Source organism: Python bivittatus, unplaced genomic scaffold (assembly GCF_059951505.1).
Source record: "Python bivittatus isolate LINGU-HERP-01145 unplaced genomic scaffold, Pbiv_v1 ctg000080_np1212, whole genome shotgun sequence".
Lineage (NCBI taxonomy): Eukaryota > Metazoa > Chordata > Lepidosauria > Squamata > Pythonidae > Python > Python bivittatus.
In genome coordinates this window covers 622434-643801 of record NW_028277035.1, presented here as the reverse complement: position 1 = coordinate 643801, position 21368 = coordinate 622434, and the positions used below count along the sequence as shown (strand labels likewise).

The 21368-nt window shown below is 42.2% G+C and overlaps 1 protein-coding gene across 3 annotated transcripts in view; it reads left to right on the top strand.

Annotated features, from left to right (window-relative positions):
- The first annotated feature begins 221 nt into the window (after positions 1-221).
- The window catches only part of XYLT2 (xylosyltransferase 2), a 35072-nt gene continuing 13925 nt past the window's right edge, over positions 222-21368 (top strand). For all 3 annotated transcript variants that reach the window (XM_088133294.1, XM_007434196.3, XM_088133292.1), the window contains exons 1-3: positions 222-460; positions 15753-16224; positions 18713-18888. In XM_088133294.1, the coding sequence (XP_087989420.1) occupies positions 320-460; positions 15753-16224; positions 18713-18888 (789 nt within the window). In that variant the 5' untranslated portion in view covers positions 222-319. The remainder of the gene's footprint in view (positions 461-15752; positions 16225-18712; positions 18889-21368) is intronic.

Genomic DNA, 21368 nt, shown 5'->3' with positions numbered 1-21368 from the left:
GGGGGGGGCTGTTAGACATTCAAGCAGTGAATTCTTTTCTTCTCCGGGAGGCAGAGGCCCTCGCCCGTGCCTCCCCCCCACCCCCTTCCCCATCCTGGGATTTACAAAGCACAGCGAAATCCCTGCCTCGCCTTCTCGCAACTGTTCGCAGCGAGCGGGTTGCGAGCTCCGGCCCCTCCCCTTCCCCCCTCCCCGCGTGCGGGTGTCCGCGCTGTGCGTGCTCGCGCCCGCGGTCTGCAGGGTTCTCAACTCTGCCGCCCTCTTCCCTCCGCTCTTCCTCGCCCTCCTCCCACGCCCTCCCCTTTCTCCGCCGCCTGGAATGAAGATGGTGGCGAGTGTCCGAGTGCAGAAGCTGGTTCGCCGGTACAAGCTGGCGATCGCCACGGCGCTGGCCATTCTGCTCATCCAGGGCCTGGTGGTGTGGAGTTTCAGCAGCCTGGAGGAGGACGACCAGGGAGAGGTAAGGGCAAGGCAGAAAGGAGAAGCGGGAACCTGCAAGGATCGCATCGCGCGGGAGAGCAGGCTGTCCCCGGGGAAAGGAAGAGGCTGGCGCCAGGGAAAGTGGGCGCTGGAGGGTCGGTGCGGGATCAGTGCCAAGAGCAGCCTGATGGACTTTCTGGTCTGGGGCTGGGAGGACGGTAGCTAGTGGCGGTGCATCGGGTCAGCCCTGATGGAAGGGTGATGGTGCTCTCTGGAGTGGAAAGGCGTCCGTCCGCTCTTGGAGGCGTGCGGGTGGTTGATGCCTTAGGGTCAGGCGTCACTAGTGCGTGAAGAACTGAGCGGGGTAGAGGTGAGGGGAAGGAGCGGAGTACTTTGCCACGGGGAATTGTACTTGGGAATTGGGAGAGTGACTGAAAAGCCAGGGCCGCCTGGACGGTCGAGTTGTGATCCGGGGGTGGCGGGGAGAGAATCAGGTACTTTGGAGAGTGGATAATTCGTGTGATAAAAGCAGGACTGAATCTTGGAACTGGCCTTTGAAAACAGAACGAGGAGTGTCATACAGTGAACGAAGCGTTAAGGATTGGCATACTGTATCTGTTTCTCTGAAGGAGGACTGGGAGCTGTCTCCCAAAACCTCGGAGCCTTGTTGTGAAGTTCCTGTAATTGGAGCTTGGAATGAGTGCAAGGGAGACCTTGGCTTGGTCTTGCAGAGGAGAGACGGTGCTGTTTGTACTCCCTCTGAGAAAACTTCGGGTAGCAATCTAGACTCAGAGGCAGGTAGTATCTACCGAGCAGTTGGCTGGTTTCCCTGTGGATCGTTCTGCAATTAAGAACATGGGATTTGAAGTCCAGCTTTCCTTTGGGAAGAGTGGCCATATGAAGCTCCAGATTTCTTCTGGAACTAGAAATCTGAGGATTTGAAATGTGTTTGGCAAGTGAAATGTGGAAAGGTGGAATGTGAGATGGTGTTGCATCAAGAGGGAATAAAGGCATGTTAAGTGGGATTAAATGATCATTAAGTACAGTACAGGAAAAATGGGGAATGTCTGGGAAAAATTGGCAGCCTCCTCTACTTTAGGACTGGGTTACATTTCAAAATTGCTCCAAGTTGCTTTGTGATGCTACTATATTGTGAGCTGGGTCTATATAGGGATTTTATTTTTGTCATTCTGTAGGATACAAAGAATCTCTTTAAATGTTTGGCTTGGTTGTTTCCACTGGGCATGACAAACATAATCTTACCCCAGGAGGTGAACTGCTGCTGGATCTAGACACTCATAGAGCTACTGAGAGAGAGCAAGGCCTACAGGGTGGATGTCTTACCCTGAGCTTTAGGATAGAGGCTAATGACTCAGGCCTATGACTGGCCGTGTAGAAATGTAGTAACCTAGGAGGGGAAGTATACATTATTTCTAGTAGGAAGAAAGTTAAATGGATGTAATTCATGCTAGGCCTTGGCTAAGATATTATGCCTTATCCTATCTACATTACCATGTTTATTGTTCTCCCCCAAGCTTTCAGACTAAAGTTAGTTTGGCATTTTTCTTTCAATCGCTCTCAGGATATATATCCTCATGTTCTGAAGATACATTGAAAAATTCACAGCAGGGATCTGCATAGCCAGCTCAAATTCACTGAAATGAAACAAACAAAAGTAGTAATAATGTATATCATTACTTTTTTGGTTTCATTTCTTTAGTAAATGTTTATGGAAAAAGTATCCTTTGAACATGAATTTAGAAGCATCAACTTGGAATAACTTAGAAATGTTCATTTTGTTACATATGAGAATTCTGAAATTTGGTCAGGCTGAATCATTCCACTATTTTCAACCTGCCTTAATCTGAGCATGCATGCATGCATGTGTGTGTATGAATAAAGTAGAGTAGTTATGATTGGAGTTTAATCTTTGTAAAGGCATTTGAGCGCCTGAAGAATTTGAATTACTTTGTGCTGTGAAGTTCTCCATTATTCATTCCTAATTTTTGCTGTTCAGAATTTGCATTTTTTCCAGATTTTCTTAACATATTTGTGCAGTTTTTTTTCAAAACTGTACTGGATGTAGCATATCCAAGTTATAACTTGAGATACTTGTACTATTTTTATGTATGTGTATAAAATAGCCTGTTTGGTTTAGATGGAGTAGGTCCTTCCTGTGCCTACCACAAGAATTGTTAACATGCCTCTGATGTCACATGTGGCAGGCTAATTATGAAGAGATCTGTGTTTTGCTTTTTGCTTTGGAAAATCAGATGTTATGGGTGTCTTAAGAATGCATTCTCTAAAAACCAAGGGAAAATCCTCCCAACTCTCTTATCCCTTATTCTCAGTTGGCTGCTTTCTTGCTACTTGTCTTCAGATTCTGTGACCTTCAGAAACACAGCATTCACCCAAAGTATTGTTTGGCAGTATGACCTTAAATTAGAAGGAGCTTGAGTGTTAACCTTGTGCATTCTCCTGTTGCTTCCTAATTAAACACGACTGAAGAAGCCATAGAAAATCAAACTTTTTTACAAGAAGCTCTGCCATTGTGATTTCCACCTGGGTCTATGGATGCAGACAGATAGTCTTCAAGAAAACTATTGTCCCCTGCTGCATCAGCAGCTTTGCCCTACTTGTTACTCTCCATACGTTTTTGACTTCAAATTGCATGTCAATAGGGCAATCACTCGGGATTATGAGAGTTGAAGTCTAGCACATCAGGAGAGTGAAAGGCTGGACAAGGCTCTTTCTTCCAGTTAGAGAGCAAGTTAGGTAGATTACACAAAAGGTAGATCAGTGATATTGGTTGGGGCCTGAAAAGATGGTGTTGGAGAACTATGTGCTTCCACTGGCCTTAATTAATTCACTTTGGGCCAAATAATCATATGGTAAAGCTCTCCTAAGACTGTTGCTTAAGAAGAATAGGCTAGGATAGTAATATTCAACCTGGCAACCTCCAAATGTGTTGGGCTATAGTTTCATGAGTCCAGCAAACATGGGTAACAGCTATGACTTCTGTCCATAATATGTTTTCTGAATTCATCCAGCCTGCCTGTTATTTTAAAACCTTGACACTGCCCAAATATTAGAAAGCTTTTTAGAGATCCAATTTGATGTCTTGCCATCTGCTGTGCTAGAGGGCACTTTCAACAGTCTACCATATAAGGAACATGTTTGCCGTATGGAATTGTTAAAATGGTTGGACAAATCCTTCTGTATTGATCCTTCCATGGGAATCTTTTTATGGAACTTGTTTCACTAGTATGGACTTCAACTCCATGCTGGCTGGGGAATTCTGGGAGTTGAAGTCCCCGCATCTTAAAGTTACCAAGTTTGAGAAACCCTGTTCTAAAGGAACCTCTCTCTGTTGTAAATTGGATATTATATTTAATGATATTTCTGTTGCATTTTAAATATGCCCCATCTGGGTAAAACTGGTCTTAGACCACAGTGTAGAGTTATTCTAGCTGTAGGGAATTCTTGATATGGAGGAGTTTGGCAGCACAAAAGCATTTCGAAGTGGAAAGTAGAGAGACCAGCTTAATCCTGAAGTATAGAGACCTCTTTTTTATATATAGCAGAAAAAGAATAAAATATTATTATTCCCAGGGTAATGGGGAGGGGAAAGGGGCAATATTTTATTTATTTGTATTGTGGAATAGTTTAGTTTTGCTGTCTGAATGGGTTTATGTGTCTTCTCATCCCAGTGAAGGTGTGGAAGGACACCTTTCCCAAGACTTATATTTAGACTCTGATCACTTTATATGCCTGTCCAGAACTCTTTTGAAAAATGCAGTAGCTGCATTACCATGCAGATTAAAACAGGCTAAAAAAAGAGAAGTTGGCATAGATTTAATCAACCCAATATAGGGCTGTGATTCACAGTACATATAATGCAATTAATGCAGAATGTGATGATTGTACGTTTCTTTGGCAGTTTTTTATGCCAATAAACTAGAGACTTACCTTTTATCTGCTATGATTTTATCAGGCTTTGATTGGACGGTTCCTTAAGGGAGTTCTATCAAAAAATAAATTCCCAGTGTTTATTTACTGCTTCTTCTGAAAAATATCCATTAAGCCAATTATATCCTAACATGTAATTTTAGTCAATTGCAAGCAAGATAACCTATTGATTTTGGAGTTGTTGGATGGTAGGCAGGGAACTGATACTACAGTCCTAAGTACTTCTGCTCAAGAGTTTAATGGACTTACTCAATAGAGGAGTGCAGTTTGAATTAACAGTGAGGAATTCAAAAACTATCCTAGTCATACTCCAAAAGCCAGTTGCCAGCCGAGCCTAAACTCCAATACATGGGCCCTATATTTCAGGAGAGATCCAGCTGACTGTATTATGGAGATTCTGGAGCTGTAGTCTTTGTGTATTTTGATATTTAAGTATAAAGAAGAAACCAGCTTTTCCCAACACACCTTTTATCTTTTCATGATATGTGAAAACACCAATCGTTCCCTGCAGCTATGTGTGACTTCCCTAAAGAGACAATTGTTTACAAAGTGGGCTGTTTAAATCAAGCCTTAAAGCAGCTGTTTGGGATTTTCTGTTTTCAGAAAACTTTCCTCAGAATCTACTGCCATTCCTAATTTCTTCAGGTTCTATTTTGAAAAGAAAGGCTTTTGCTAAGTATAGTGTTTGTGTGGGATAGCTTAAGAGAAAGCCTGGATCCTGTTTTGGGCTGTGTTCATGGGCAGAAATGGAATTCTGGCAAGAGGAGGAAAAGAACAACCCTTTAAAGCAGTGGAGGGCCCTGAAGGCTATACCTTGGGTGGGGCCACATTAGTCCCATGGGTGAGGCTGAGTTTTTAGAGGCTTTCTTTTTATTTTAGAGCTCTTACATCACTGCTTTCATGTTTTCCCATTTCAAAATTGCAGGAAACTACTGTCTTGGTGGAAGGGGTATGAAGATTCAGGAGTGGGGGCCTCACATTTCCCATCCTTGCTCCAGTGTTGCATTGGGCAAATACACAAGAGTCCAAATTTTACCATCGTGTGTTGAGCGGTAAGGGGTGGCTTTCTCCTTCATTTTAGAAGCTTGCAGCAATAAAAAGGGCATTATTCATATAGAGGAACTACTAGGATGTGTAATATCTGCAAGTAAAAATATAATTTCTAAGTGACCAAGACAGCATACCTGTGCATACATAGTCCCATTGTTGAAATAAGAGGGTGCTCTTTCCAAAAGCAACATGAAATAGAATATAAACAGGCTTCATTCTAAAGCATACATTCAAGAAGTAAAGTCCTTTAAATTCATGCAGCACTTCAAAGTAAACATGTATTCCAGCTGTGGGGTCCTCAGATGCTTGAAGCTTCTCTTGGTTGCATTGTTTGTTTCATCTAAATCATTCACTGAGAGTTCAAATTGGAGAGATAAGAAACACGTCTATGAATACTTAATGCTAATTTTATTTATATGCGAATATCTCCTAAAAGGAAATTAGACTATTGCATTAACTTTACAACTTGAAATGTTGAAATGATTCCAAAAAGGGGGGGGGGAGCAATTAAATCTAAACAAGATATCTCAACACCTCTATATTGATTGATTGTCTGTCTGTCTGTCTATCTATCAATCAAAAAAACCCTAAAAGATAATATTTCATTAGGTATTCTAGTTCACATATTTGGGGCAGTACAATATTCAGCTGACCTGGAATACTTGCTTCTGGTATCTCCAAACTAAATTACAGAATCTAGAAGACAGCAGGAAGGAATTTCTAAAGTACTACATTTACTAAGTACCAAAATTCTTCTTAGATTTGTGTGGTGTGTGTGAGTGCCTGCCAAAACATGCAGGGATTATCATTATTTATGTAATGGTGAAGAATGCTGTTCTTCATTTCATACAGTTTGAGTAAACCCCCCCCCCCGAAAAAGGTTTTTCTAGACCCTTACATTTCTACTTAGAATTTGGATAACTTCTCATCCAGTCTGTAACTCAACAAAAGCAGCTTATGTGCTCTTTCTGAACATAATCTGTGACTCAGAGAAATCCCTTTTTCCCTAGCATTCATGACTGAGAATAAAAATTGCTAATGCTTCAGAAATCAGGGAAGGTTCTCCAGATTTTGGGGTGGCTAGGATGTGGAACAGTCACATTTTGTATGCCTCCTTTATTTTTCCCAGTGTTTTGCAGGTGGGGAATTGAAGCTTGAGAGAGAAACGTGATGGCTGGGGTGGGAATGACTTAATTGTGTTGTACGCCACCCAGAGTCACCCTTTTGTGAGATGAGTGGCTATATAAATATGATCAATCAATCAATAAATGTCCGAGGTGGGTTCTGTATATGGAGACCTCCTTTCAGACACAGAAGGGAATAACCAGAGAAGGAAATAACAATTCTTAGGTAGTATGACATCTCTGTGGAAATAAATATAAATTCTAGAAGCCCAGCTTTCTGCACTTCCTTGCTAAACTTTAGGCTCCAGCTGATATATAGTAGCCGATCTCAGGATTCCTGCTTCAGGTCTGGATTGGTCTGTGCTGCTTTCATGCACAAAACCTTCTTTTTATACATGCTTCAATTTCTCTTCTGGCAAACCCAGGTACATTTTATGTGGAAACCACAAAAACCCAAAATAATATCTGAATGAATCTGTTGATGACTGGATGAGTTGTTCAAAGTATCCTTAAAGCCCTGTATCCTAAAAGTTGTGGATAGGATAGAATAAATCATTTCATTATCAGTGGTATTTGATTGTTCTTAGATCTCAATAAGAGTTCATTTAAAATAAAGCATGGAAGGGGATCAAAAGACCATGTACTATTTGTCCCAACAATGGCTATTGCATGATAGATCTTAATTTTCAGCTGCTTCTGTTTATATACAAATAGGTCAACACCTGGCTCTGGACAGCAGCAGGAGTATGCGAAGACATGTTCTTTGCAGCACGGGGAGTGGGACTGACCACAAATGAGTTGGGTAGAACATAACAGAGCAAAAGTAATAGCTACAAAACTTATTGCTTACAGCATGGGTCTGGAAGGTTTCTGACGTAGAGTTTAAAGCCCCAGATCATTTATGTTGCATCCCTCAAGTTACTAATTGTACAAACAAAAGAGGAAAGGGGGAGGTGCCTTTTTGGTTATGAGCCAAGGAATGAAACGGTAAAAAATTGAGTTTCTTAGTAGTAAGGTGGTATAAGCCATAATTTCTTGGTTATGTTTTAAATTACTGTCATTCTCCTTGTATTTGTCTTAGATGCTACACCCTCTTGTTCTCCCCTGCCCCCAGTCAAGTGACTTGAGTATTATAAAAAGTATCACTGTATGTTGTTGTATGCAAAAAGCTGGAAAAGCAGTAAAATGCTGTAGGGTAAAAAGTATCACCTTATGCTTTACTAAGAAACCTGTCTCTTAATGAATGGCCAAGTAAACCCACAGTCCACCTGTTCTTCAGGTATAGGAATTTGAGCTGTGACAGATGGTAAAGCAGAGCCATGAGAACCAGCTGGGCACAAGTAATAACATCTTCTGTGTTGTCTGCAAAGATAAGAGGCTCTGGATGCCTTGAGGTTGTATCAGATGCTCTGTTCCTTTTGCTTTTGAAGACTATATGGCTGCCCCTTTGGTGTACTGGGTGGAGGTGAAGCAAAAGGGCAAGCAGGGGGGTGGGGTGGGGTGGGGTGGGATTTAATCTGGACTGAGGCAGCTTCAGCCCAGAAGTCTGCAGACGTTGAGAGCAATGTATTTCCTTTCCTTCATGACTAAAGCGGAAGAGATTGCTTTGGCATTACGGTATGCAGCAATTAGGATCCACAGAGTTCCTTAACTGGCAGCTGGTGGCAGGAGTAGAACCTGGAGGGAGGTGCTTTTGCCAGTCATGGTCCACCTGAAGAGCTCCTTTGGGGGGGAAAGGTCTGCTTGCAGCTGTGTCTGGAGGCAATATTTGGAAGGCCTCGCGTTAATGCTTCGCAGGGCACATGATGCAAGAGGAGCAGGAAGAGCCACAAACAGGTGTTTTTATAGCTCGCCCTTCCTCACCTTGTCTGTTGGTGCTCCGCATTGAGGGCTGATGTGGAAGAGAACTTTTCTTTGAAAAGAAGATGCCATGGGCTTGATCACAGGAAGGTAGAGGAGAATGTAGGAGAGGAAGCTTTTACCCTTGGAATTCAAATCTTTAAATAACATGATTTTGTTTTAGAGAGCAATGGAAGTAATTGCATTCTGTGCTGCAGGCTGCAAGACATGTGGTCCTTGCTTGTCCGGCCTGAAAGGTAAACAGAGTTCCTTCCTTTCCAAAAAAGTCTCTCCTTCCTAGCAAGGATGCCTGGGCTCATCCTGCCAGGATGTGTGGATCTGAACAGGAAGCAAAACTTCTGGTGTTTGCCTCTCTCCTTCTTTGGCTTCCACCTCCTGAATGGAGAAAACAGGCTTGCAAATCTGTTGATGAAGGCTTGCAAATCCTGGAACAGATGGCTCCGGCTGGTGACTAATGAACTGTTATCTCTGTCTGTTCTGGCATCTCTCTGGGATGCACATTTGAAGTAGAAACCTGAGGAAGTTTTTGATCTTTGCTTTTGTTTAGCTTGTTCAGAAAACAGAACTGCTGATTTAAAGGGAAAAAAACCCTCTGTAGGGTAAGGTGGATCAGTTTGATCACTGATACGTTAAAAATATGGTATGTGTAAAAATCAGAAAGGCTAGTTAGTGCAAATGCTAAAAAAAGGCCCAGTTTGGCTTCTAGTACATTGTTTTCAGTCGATCAGAAGTGCCACTTGTGCATCACGTATATCTCATTTGGTTGGCATTTATTTCCATCCTTCCATATTTTATCTTGGTTAGATCTGTAACCAGCCTTGTTCAAACAGCAAAGCTAAATAATAATTGTAGAACTCAACCCAGGAACAATAGCGAGCACTTTCCACACTATAAGTCACACTGTGACATCAGTGAAGAGCTGTGATGGAATGAAATTATGAAGGCCAGGCTCAGGGAGATAAACATTTTCTTACCTCACCAGAACCGTGTGAGAGGAACAAGAGGATGAGACTGGCACCTCCCTGAGGAATTCACACTGTTGTGGCTGGAGGACTTTGGGAACTGGGGTTTTTAGTCTGGGAAGATTCTTGCTAGAGGTTGTAGCTAATAAACATAGCTGGACTGAATTGGCATAGTCTCTTGGAGTTCCTTGGGCTAGGCCTGACAAGAGCAGTTGGTTGTCCATGAGTACAACAGCACGTCTGTAGTGGGGAAGGCTTCACATGCACTGCTATACAAGTGAATACTTCAATGTAATTTCAAATTATCAGGGTTCAAGCCCAACACCAAGTTATTGTGTGATTGTTTTCTTACACTATAATAGTGAAGATCAACTAATGGACTTAATACCCTAGCTGTGCTTCTTTGTAGAGTAGACTCTGCATCTATCACTTAGTAGATAAGAATTTCATAGTTATAGAATCTACTAAGTAATAGATGCAGAGTGACTGGCTTGAGTCAGTATCAATAGGTAGTGGAGTCCTGGCCAATCTCCATGTCGCCCAGATGCATGGACTTCATATCCCAGAATTCCACAGCCAGAAGGAGAGATCAAGATAGAGGAAGACTAGTCTTTCATACCTAAGTGAGAAGATAATATGACTTTTTAATTTTCAGATTTTGTGGGTTGCTGTATAGTTCTTATGACTGGAGTTTATCTGTATTTAAGATTTAATTATTTTTCCTTCCCTTTTGCTAGGATGATTTTTTTTTTAGCAAATCAATTTCGCTTCAATCAGATGTAATCCTTTGGATATTTTTGAAATGCAAACTATAAATTTAAAGCTGAACCCAGGGTTGCCACAAAAATACAGTAGATGAGTCATATCCTAGGAGATAGAATGTGTGTAGAGTGGATTTGTCATATCAATTGTGTGTGCTGGGACAAGAGACAATAAGGCGTTTTCTTCCAGGTGGACAAGCATGTAGTTAAAATGGGTATTTTAAGAAATAATGCCATCTTTTCCGGTTCTGCATTCCCCTTCCAGCTCTCCTCTTGGAAGGGGCAGCTTCAAAATTGTTTTATGCATAACTGGCCCTAACTCTGCAAGCTAACTTTAAGAAAAAAGGACACTTTTCCATTAGTCTGTGTATGGTCGTGATGGTGGTGGGATCAGAAATGGTCACTTGTGAGTCCTATATCGTGGTGAGTATATGGATGTTGATTTTTAACCTTGTAATTCAAAAATCTTTAGAACTAACCTACATCCAGCCATCGCTGGAGGGTTAAAATAGAAAAGTTAGAATGTGAGTCCTCTTTTTGACTTCTTGAGCAGGTTGACTTGTTTGCTGATACCTTCTTCCTTGGTTTTTATACTTATACCTATACACAGGGTAATAGCTTTAGATTATTGTAATAACAAGCTCCAGCATAACTTTATGTTGCCAGTAATTAAGTAATTGGCTTGAAAAGGGGCAAATACTGGGAGGGATTAGAAGACCACAGTATAGTAGGCGTAGATACGCCTTCTTCAACAGTCTTTCTCAAGCAAAACACTTTCCCTTGAGGGGACATCAAGTAAGGTAATAATGACTTCTAATAACCTCTATGGTGTATAGTAAAGGAGATTATATTTCAGTTCCTGTGTAAAGATGGGTGCCCATGTCTATACAGGAATGTGTCAAGTGAGCAGTTTTTTGACACACTCCTTTTATATCTAAACTTGTTCCAGGATGCTAACGTTTCCCAAAAATATGGCTAATCCAGTTGGGTAACTTTGTCCCTTCAGTTACATGCAAGTCTGGTCTTGCTCAAACTGAGAAAGACCAGGGAAATGGTACGAGAGCTTTTCTCTCCTTGGCGTGTTCTAGGCATACTGAGATCAGGAATCTCATGGACGTTAGTAGTTGGCAGTTCTGGGAGGTGCATCCAAATACACCTAAAGGGACACCAGGTTGAGGGAAAGGTGCAGAACTGCTTCTCATTGTCTGACTGAAACTGGATAATGTATTTGTAGGAAGCCATTCAGATGATACAAATCCTTACTGTCAAGCAAAGAGAGTTTGACTTATTCCCAGCCCATCCTTTTCACTATAGTAACTTAGTGTACCAACACTAAATGCTTAGCCTACAAAAACAGTGCCAAAGAAGGTTGACATGGGGAGTGGAAAGCCTTTTTTTTTTCCTAGCACAATTCCATAACTGTCTCTGTGTCCCTTAATGGAGTAGTGCATTTAGTTATAGATCAGCCTTCCAACTGCTTCAGATTCAGTCAGTTTCAATGTGAGGAAGGTACTCTTGTGGTTGAAGAGAGCTTTGTGTGAACATCCTGCTCCTCCCCCTTCCTCCCCAATTTGCTGGATAAGGAGAACCTCATGCAGCCCAAATTAAAAACAAATTGTGAAAAATGTTATGGAAATGGTGGAATGTCACTTTTGGGGAGCAACATACTTTTCTTTTTCCCTTTGTACAAGCTCTCAGAGTTATAAGCATAAGGAGCTATCTTCTCACACACTTAAAAAAAACATTGAGTGGGAGGGACTGTATGAAAAGCTTTGCAGTCAGTTGTTATCTAAAATGAATTCAATCTAATCATCTTTCTTTCTAATAGCAAAGTCAGCTGATGAGCGCCAACAAGATTGTAGCCAAAATGGGGCCACTGAGAAATAAGAGGGATATATCACCATGCTCCAGGGAATGATTGCAGAAGTAGGAAAAATATTTGCAGGACAGGGAAGGAGAGAAAAATAAACCAAGCAACTTAAGGATGACTGAGTAGCTACTGTAGGATGGGAATGAAAAGCAGAATGAGGGAGAAGGGACCAAGGAAACTAGAAGACTTTGAACAAGAGCACTCTTTTTTTGTAGATTCCAATTGTCAATTGTTGATAAACTGACAATAAAAACACCTGAAAATGATCCCCGAACTATTCTGAATATAGGCAGTGATGTAGGATGGGGAGTGAGGTAGGAGGATTTTTGCAATAGACATTATCCAATCAATTCAGTCGTCGTACCAAATCATGAGGCTGTCTATTTCAAAAGTACTGGTTAGGACTGTGCAAAGTATTCAGGGGGTTGCATAGAAGACATGTTGGGTTAGATTGCCACCAAAGTACTTGCTAAATGCTTTGTGGAGCCCTAGAACTAATTTGAGAACCAGTTTGTTGTAGCAGTTAAAGGCAGTGGCCTAGACACTGAGAGACCTGCCTTAGGCCCAAAGAAGTCAGGTGACATTGGGCCAGTCACTCTTTCTCAGACTTAGGAAGGAGGCAGTGGTAAAACACTTCTAACAATGTTGCCATGAACACTGCATGGACTTATCCAGGCAGTCATCAGGATTCAAAGTTGACTTGAAGGCACACACATGCTAAAAAAAAGAACTAATTTAGGCTTCTGGGGGCTATTCTTTGTGACCTTTGTTAATTCTAATATAACAAAAGCGGAAAGAAGGACACAGGTACAACAATAGAAATAATAAAGGTAGATCAGGTAGAAGATTACATTGAACCAGTTTAAAATTATATGAGAATAGGGCATCTGACCAAAAGAAGGAATGCATTGACAGGTTGTTAGCTCTTCAAGGTAGTCCAGACAAGAATCACAACTATGATTACTAGCTCTATCTTTATTGTAAGGTTGCATTAACAAAATCTTGTAAATCTGAAAGTACTCCTCCCTTCCTTCACTTTTACTCTCCCAAAAACCAAGGAGGGTCCCTTCTGTGACATTTTCACCATCCCTCCTCTTTCAGACACAAATTTCGTTTATCATACCATTGTCTAGGCTGCAGCTCTTCCTCCTGTCTCCCAAAGTGATGTCTGCATACCATTACGCAGGTTAATGGGTTGTGTAGTTCAGGAAGATAGAACACATTTACAAATGTTCTAGAATCAGAATGTCATCCTTTGTGTGCCATATTCAACTGAATGGGACTTGCTTTGGAGAGAACATGCATAGTATCTGGCTGTAGCCCCAGTTCTATTTGGTCTCGTAAGTGCCTTATTCATGCAAGGAACACACATTTTTCCAAATGTGAATAAAACTGTGACTGATTTACATTGAAATGCATTGCATTTTTATCTTCTTCACTATAAATCCACTTCTGTCCTTCATATCTAAGCCAGCCTTCCCTCATCTGGTACCTTCCAGTTATGTAGAGAATATAAGTCCCATCAAATCAGCAAGGTCAATTGCTTTGAGAGAATCAGTTGGTGTGGTTAAACACACTGGTCAAGGAGACCTGATTTTCTAGTCCTCCATTAGGCACAAAAGACAGTGACTTTGGATCAGTCACTGTCTCTTAACCCTAGGAAGAAGGTACTAGCAAACTACTTCCAAAATGTTGCCAAGAAAACTGCATGGACTTTCCACATAGTCATCAGGAGTCAGGGTTGACTTGAAGGATCATAACAATAACAACAAAGCCAATTGCAGCAGATTGGAAAAGACAGATCTATGCTATGAATCAGTGTCAATTCACAGTTAAATTGAATAGTATACATTGGACCTGTGGGGCCATCAATTTATTTAATGAGTGTACTTTTGAGAGTTTAGATTTTTCCAAAAGGATGTTAAGGAAAAAAATGAGAAACGGTTTGTCTAGAGACTCCAGTAAAATAAAGCATGGAAAATGAGCACTGCAAAAAACAAGGGCTCTATACTTTCAGCCTCTGAAGAACCTTTGAATGAAAATTGTCAGGACACGTAATTTTGGATGAATGCATCATTGGAAAGAGTTTGTTATCCTTAGTCCATCTTATCCACACAGCCTCCTTGCTTTGATGTCCATCTTAGTGCTAGCCAACTGCTGAGGCAAGCTGAAGCTGGATCAAGGTGATCCAGCAGAAAAGTGTTGTTTGTTTTCTATGGAAAATGGAAAAAATACTCCCATGTTAGCCTTCTAGAGTGCATGGAGGAGTAGCCTTCAGAAGCTCCAGTTGGACCCCTGCAAGAGTGCCCCCTCCTATTTGGTTGGAAGACACTAAACAGTTCCGTTGTGGCTGCCTGAAGGATTGACACTTCATCAGCACAGCCTGTTTCTGAGTTAGTTTGTTTCACTCATGGGAATTCAGTCATGTGCTTATAGACTGATGTCATGTCTACCAGGAAGTCAAGATTCCCATCAGCACCTGAATCAAATCGCTTTGCAGGACCTGGGTGGGAGGAGGAAGAAAAGAAGGCTGGGCAATGAAGGGAAGTGGAGGGAGGCTATCTGTCAGCACCTAACAAAGGGGAAAGGCTGGATTCCAGCCAGGAGGTTCATCACCTTGTCAATGATTGCACCTTCCCCTGTTTGGAAAGAGATCAAAATAATCACAAAGTTGCAAAAGATTTGGAGTCCTCCTGGTGGAAGCATCATTCTCAACAAAGACAATGAACAAACAAACATTCTAGGCAGGCAGCAATGCTACTTGCATCATCCTTGAGGACAACCATTTTTAAGGCCACATTCTTTCCTCTTCTCTCAACGTGGTTGTGTGTAGATGAACCCTTTCATTTTGAACTATCAGAACTGGTATGGTTCAGCAGATAGGCTTGAAGGTTTTTCTGCAGGTCCTGGGTTGATAGTTACCTTCTCAGGGTTGTGTAGTTCAGGAAGATAGAACACATTTACAAATGTTCTAGAATCAGAATGTCATCCTTTGTGTGCCATATTCAACTGAATGGGACTTGCTTTGGAGAGAACATGCATAGTATCTGGCTGTAGCCCCAGTTCTATTTGGTCTCGTAAGTGCCTTATTCATGCAAGGAACACACATTTTTCCAAATGTGAATAAAACTGTGACTGATTTACATTGAAATGCATTGCATTTTTATCTTCTTCACTATAAATCCACTTCTGTCCTTCATATCTTCCTTTATCTGCATAGCCCAGGGCCACATAGTCTTTCTGCCTCATTTTACTTTATGTAAAATGGGGATAATAGTCCCCTACCTTAGGGAGCGATTGCAGACGTGGAATGCCAGTTGTGAGCTGTCTGATCATGTCATGAATAGCTAAGTATGTACTGCATTTATTCATGGCTGAAGGGAGGATTTGAACTGGGCTTCTCCAGCCCTACTGTGCTGTCCTAACACGATCGTGGCTGACAACATATGCAAATGCTATATTGTTTAATCCTGTGTCATTCTACAAACTTGATTAATAAATCCATATTGGTGCCGATTACTATTATTTTTCCTGGCCCATTGTCAGTACTAAACAGGATGCATTATACAAGAGGTTTGTGAAACTTTCAAAATAAACTTTTATTTAGAAAAATACAATAATGTTGTCACTTGAAAATACACCGTGGAGTAGCTTAGTGATCAGTCTTCAACCTAATTCTTTCTCTATCCTGTCTGTTGTGTGTGTGATTCTCTCTCTCTGATTGGAACTGGAGCAGATTCAGCAAAGGAAGCCCCAGCTCCTTGAAAATAGCGATGGGTCCAAGGATTCGGACAGCTCCGCGGGCCGACGGGGCAGCCTGAACCGAAAGCATGAAAAGTGGAAGAACCATCTGGATAGTCCTGGAGCGCTGGTTGCCAAAGTGGTGAGAGCTGTCACGCTGAAGCATGAGCCCAGCCACAGACTGCCAGTCTACTTGGATTCTTCCAATCGAAGGAACCTGACGCAGCTTAGAGGGGATGCCCAACTGGCCATGTTCCAGCACGGAGACACCGGCAGTGTGGAAGGGGCCCCGCAGCCTACAGAGAACAACTTCACTCCCAAGTGTGAAATCACAGGCAAAGATGCGCTGTCTGCCTTAGCCAGAGCTAGCAGTAAGCAGTGTCAGCAGGAGATTGCCAATGTGGTGTGCCTGCACCAAGCCGGGAACCTGATGCCATGGTCAGTACCCCGGCAGTGTCAGCTCTCAGGTGAGAATGGGAGGACCTTGGGGAATCGTCCCCCATGAACTGAGTGATGCTATTGAGAGTGTGTGACCCCTTGTCTCTGGACAGGGACAGTTATCCTTTGCGTGTGCGCGATTTAGGAATGTGGCTGCCCCTTGGCTTATGCCCGTTCACCAGCCCGTGAGTTGTGACTCCTGGGATGCCAAACCACAGTGCTGTCCCAGCCTTGCTGATTGGGAACCTTCACCTCACGCTGCCAAGGCTTTGCCTTGGAGTGCAGACCTTTTGCGTGCAGAACATCTGCTGGGTCACGGAGCTGTGGCCACCAGCATAATAACCTGTAACAAACTCCTTGATTAAAGGAGGCACAGACTGTCCAATTAAGGCTGTTCTGTTAACTAAATGAATCTTACTTGTAATGAGGTTGGTCCACTGGTATTACTTCAGCACCTGAGAGGTTGCCAACTAGCCAAGGGGGTGGAAAGGAAAAAAGGGACAGTCTGGCTGTTGCAGGACTTTTAATCAGGAAAGCTCATCTTTCTGGGGAAACTGGTGGTATGTGGGGAAAAGCCAGTGTTGAGATAGGTCATTGGCAGAGTCATATTCTCTCTCTCTCTCTCTCTCTCTCTCTCTCTCTCACACACACACACTCACACTCGTTCTTGCCATTGGTCTTTCTGCCACCTCATCTAGCACGCTTCTGAGAAGAGGGACAGATAGATCTTGTTGAAGGTGTAAAGGAATTGCTTGCAGAGGCTTTTGAAATTAGGTTGAAGGTTTTCCATTTCTGCTAGGAACAGTTCAGATGTTGGTCAACCCAAGGTGTGAGACCAAGGCAAACCAGAATGTTTTTGTGCAACAGGACTTCCTTTCCCCTTTCCCCACTTTTTCCAGTGCATAGTAACTGCTGTGAGACATCCTATTCTCAGACCTCTTGCTGGAAGGATGAACAGTCCTGTTTCCTTAAGGTCTGGCATCTGCAATGATATAAGGGCTCAACTCCCCAAATTTTGTCATTAAAAATTGAAAGCAGTGCTCCCTAAACTTTACACTTGGCAAAAATAAAAAAAATAAAAACATCTGCAGCAAAGTGACAACTTCTGAGCCCAAAATGTTGAATCTTGCACATATCTGGACAATCATGCTTGACCTCATCCTGGGCTCTGAGTTTCATGGGGCCCATTACATTTTTGAACCCATGCTCATAGGATCTACAAACATGTATGGACTGATGTAGCAGCAGAGTTGAGCCTTTAGGGTGAGAGATGGGAGGACTTAATCCTCTCACCCCAGAAATCCCCGCCCTGCCTTCCTGCCTTGATGTAGCTGTTTGATCATTACTTCTGCAGTCACTTATCTTTTTGGTGGATGACTTTACCTAATTTTCCTTCTTTTAATCCTGGCCTGTGAGAATGATAGGGATCCCATGGCCTAGGCGCATGACCGGCAAATACAAAGGTAAAAAGATGGGGGGCAAGGAATGATGTAAATGAAATACATTCTGTAGCCCCCTTTTGGCTGACGTGCAACTGAGGAAATCACTCTTCTCCTATGGCAGTTGGATCAAAAGTACAAAGTATAATTTAAAATCAACTTTATTAAGAATAAGAACAAAGGAAATGCAAACCTCGCTTTTTAACTTTATGTAGTAAAACATTCCATGACAAAAGAGATAAAAATAGAGGGCTGCTAAAAATAAAGACGGGAATCGCCCATAAAAAGCTGTCACAGCAGATATAACGTTGGGAGAGATCCAAGGTGTAAGGGCTGTGCTGCCGAAAGAGCCCAGGGTGTAATAACTGGGCTTGCACAGATACAGTAATCCTCAGAGACAGGACAGTAGTTATCGCAAAGATTGTAACGAGCACACACATTACAGTAAATCAAAGATCTAATCACAGATTCTTGGCAAAAACATTTACCTATACCTTAGAGACAAATTGAGTTCCTGAACTGAAGGATTATTCTTTGCTTCCCTGCAGTTCCCCAGTTGGAACATTTAATCAGGGTCTCAGGAGCATTCTTTCTTTTTAGCTCCTTTCTTCCGGCCCCACTAGGTTCCTCCTTTCTCCTTTTGTTTTCCCATTTCTACTTTCAATAAAGGCTTTTTTACCTGAAAAGTGAGCTACTAGGGGGAATCTTCTTGACTTGGTGAGCAAGAGTGTGCCACTCTCAGGAAGCTCCTGCTTGGAAGTGTGGTGGCTTAGCCACCTGGGTGACGGGGATATCCTCACACCAGCTAGACAGAGAGGGGTAATGGTACATTAAGAATATGGCCTTAGCTTGCCTCTCTTGGCGGTTCTAGCACTGCAGAATCTTCCCTGAAGCTTCAGGTTGGATCAAAATAGGAAGGTGCCATTTGTGCTGGCTGTTCCATATTGTGTGTGTGGGATTGGGACAAGTTTGGCTTGTAATCTAAAGGTCACTTGGCCTAAGGAGCTTGTTCAGTGGCTCCCTTCCTTTTCTGTCCAGACCATGCTGATCCTTGATGTAATCCCTTTTAATCTTGCAGGGAAAGTTAGTCCTGTGATCCAATGGGATGAGAGCAGAATGGTCCAGGCCTCTGTGAACAAGCCAGTTCGAATTGCATACATGCTTGTGGTTCATGGGCGAGCAATTCGCCAGTTGAAGCGCCTCATCAAGGCTGTGTATCACCAGCAGCATTTCTTTTACATACATGTGGACAAGGTATGTAAATTTTAAGAGGGGAGTGGGGAGATAAAATGAGCCAAGGGTCCACAGATCTCTTGACCATGCTATTCAGAACAGCTGTCTCTGCTTCTAGCCTCTGCTATACCAGATATGAAGATCTCATTTCCTGCTTATCTGTGTGGTATGCGGTATATAAGAAGAGGGGATATTTGCTTACTCATTTCCTCCCTACATGTACAGTCAGGATTCATTTATGAATAAAAGAATGATAGGATGAAGCAGACCTGATGGTTCTACTTTCTTCCGGAAAGACTGACACAAGATCCCTGTCCCAAGCCATCTGTCACCCACAAGGTGGGTTGGCACTAATATCCAGGGGCAAACTGATGTCCACTTTACCCCTTATGTCTTGTTGTAACTAGCCAAAATCCAGTCAAAGATTTTGGTCCTACCTACTTCATGGGTGTCCTGATGCACTGGCAATAACCCCTGAGGTCCTTGGAGACCCTTTTTAAAAAGGAAAACAGCACGGGCCCTGGGTCCAGAAGGAAAGCTTTCTTTTATACTGTATCCTGAAGAGGGGACTTGGGTCATTCCATTTCTTTTCCTATTCAGTATGTACAGTAGTTTAAAGCTACAACTTTCACTGTCCTCTGATGAGCCTTTAGGTCCCTGATGAGAGTTCGTAAAATTCCCCATTGGTAGGCAGTCCTTGTGCACCTGGATAAAGCCAGCTTTCAGGGTCAGTAGGGTGTTTTTCTTTCCTCCACACTCCAGCTACTTTGTTCCCTATATTGTCTTGAAACCCCCAGAATTCTGTTGCAAAAGTCAAAGCCTCATTCAGTGAACAAAACAACTTATTTGTGGGAGAATTCTGTTGCAAAGGTCAATAGAAAAAGGCTCATTCAGTGAACAAAATAACTTATTTGTGGGGTACTGGGCATTTTTATTTCAAGGCATCCCAAAGGAGGCTTTTAACGCTACCTTGTTCTTATTTATATGTTTATTTTTATACTGATTCCCCAGAGCTTTTCATTAGCCTTGCTGATTGGATCTCAAGTGAAAATGTAGGGGAATACAGTCGAGAGGAAACATTCTTTTCCCCTCTGTAAAGTTTTCTGCAAATGTGGATTTGGGGGAATGGAAGAATTTGCGGCCCTGATGGAAATCCACAAACACTAACTGGCCACTAAGCTCAGTCAGCATTGCTGGACCTCTGAGGATCAGAATAGAACTGAGAGCTCGTCATACAAGCAACACATTCAGAAGTACATCTGTTCTGGGCTGCAAGACATCAGGTTGTCTCCTTCACAGGAGAAAAAAAGATCCCTACACAGAGAAAACTAAAAGGTGGATGGGGATGGATGGGGGCCTATCATCTAGGTCAGTGTTTCTCAACCTCAGCAATTTTAAGATGTGTGGACCAACTCCCAGAATTCCCTAGCCAGCATGCTGGCTGGGGAATTCTGGGAGTTGAAGTCCATGCATCTTAAAGTTGCTAAGGTTAAGAAACATTGATCTAGGTAGTGGTCTTTATGAGTTTCTCTATTTTAAAGGAAACTCATGGAAGCCTCCACCTGCTCTCTGTAATAGTACAACAGCCCAGATGCTGGTTAACTGCTTTGGCAAAAACCTCGAAGACACCCTGCAGTGTATGTTGAAATAAAACATCAGTTTAAATATACAAGTTTAAGCCAAAGCATGCCTTAAAATAACAAAGCCCAGAGTCCAGGATAAATACAGTTTCCTGATTTCCCCGGGCTTCCTGCTAGTCGCTGTTTGGGCTGTTTGGTTCGGACACAGGGAAAACCTTTGGGGAACACAAGACAAATCCTAGGATTTAATGCATTATCAGTGGGAGTCTTGCACTTCAGATGGTTTAGAGTACCAGTATTTACCATGCTGTTCAAGCTAATTGGGTTAATTAACCTAATTAATTAGGTTAATTTCAGTGGAAGGGCTGCAGAACTTGAAAGTGTAAAGCAGAGATGAGGGTAGTGCAGGAAGCCGTTGTTTGCACAGTTAGCAAAACAAAACCTTTGAAGCAAAGGATAAATATAAAATCTTGTGTGGATTATCAGAAACTCTTATCTTCTTGTAGTAGTTGTGGGATTTTGTTTTGAAGTCTTTTTTTTTTTTTTTACAATAAATAGATGCTGCCAATATATTGCTAACTTTATTTTTAATGTGAAAGCCAGACATCATGCAAATGAAAACTGACATGTGAAACTTTTGCCCAAACTGGCATTTCTTTATTTATTTCCACCCATCCATCCATTTGTAAGTGATCTCAATACCAAGGTAACTCTAGGTGACTTAGATAAATAGGATTAAAACAAACTGTTGGAAAAACAAAAGGACAATAACAAAATATAATCACCTCAGTGGTTAAAACAACAAAATAAACTATAGTACTAGTGAGTAAGTCTCTGTGGCATGTCCAAGGACTTTCTGGAGCTTCCTTATGTGCCTGTGGTTTGCACTACCACCAGTGTAACCAGGTTCTTCCTAGGAAA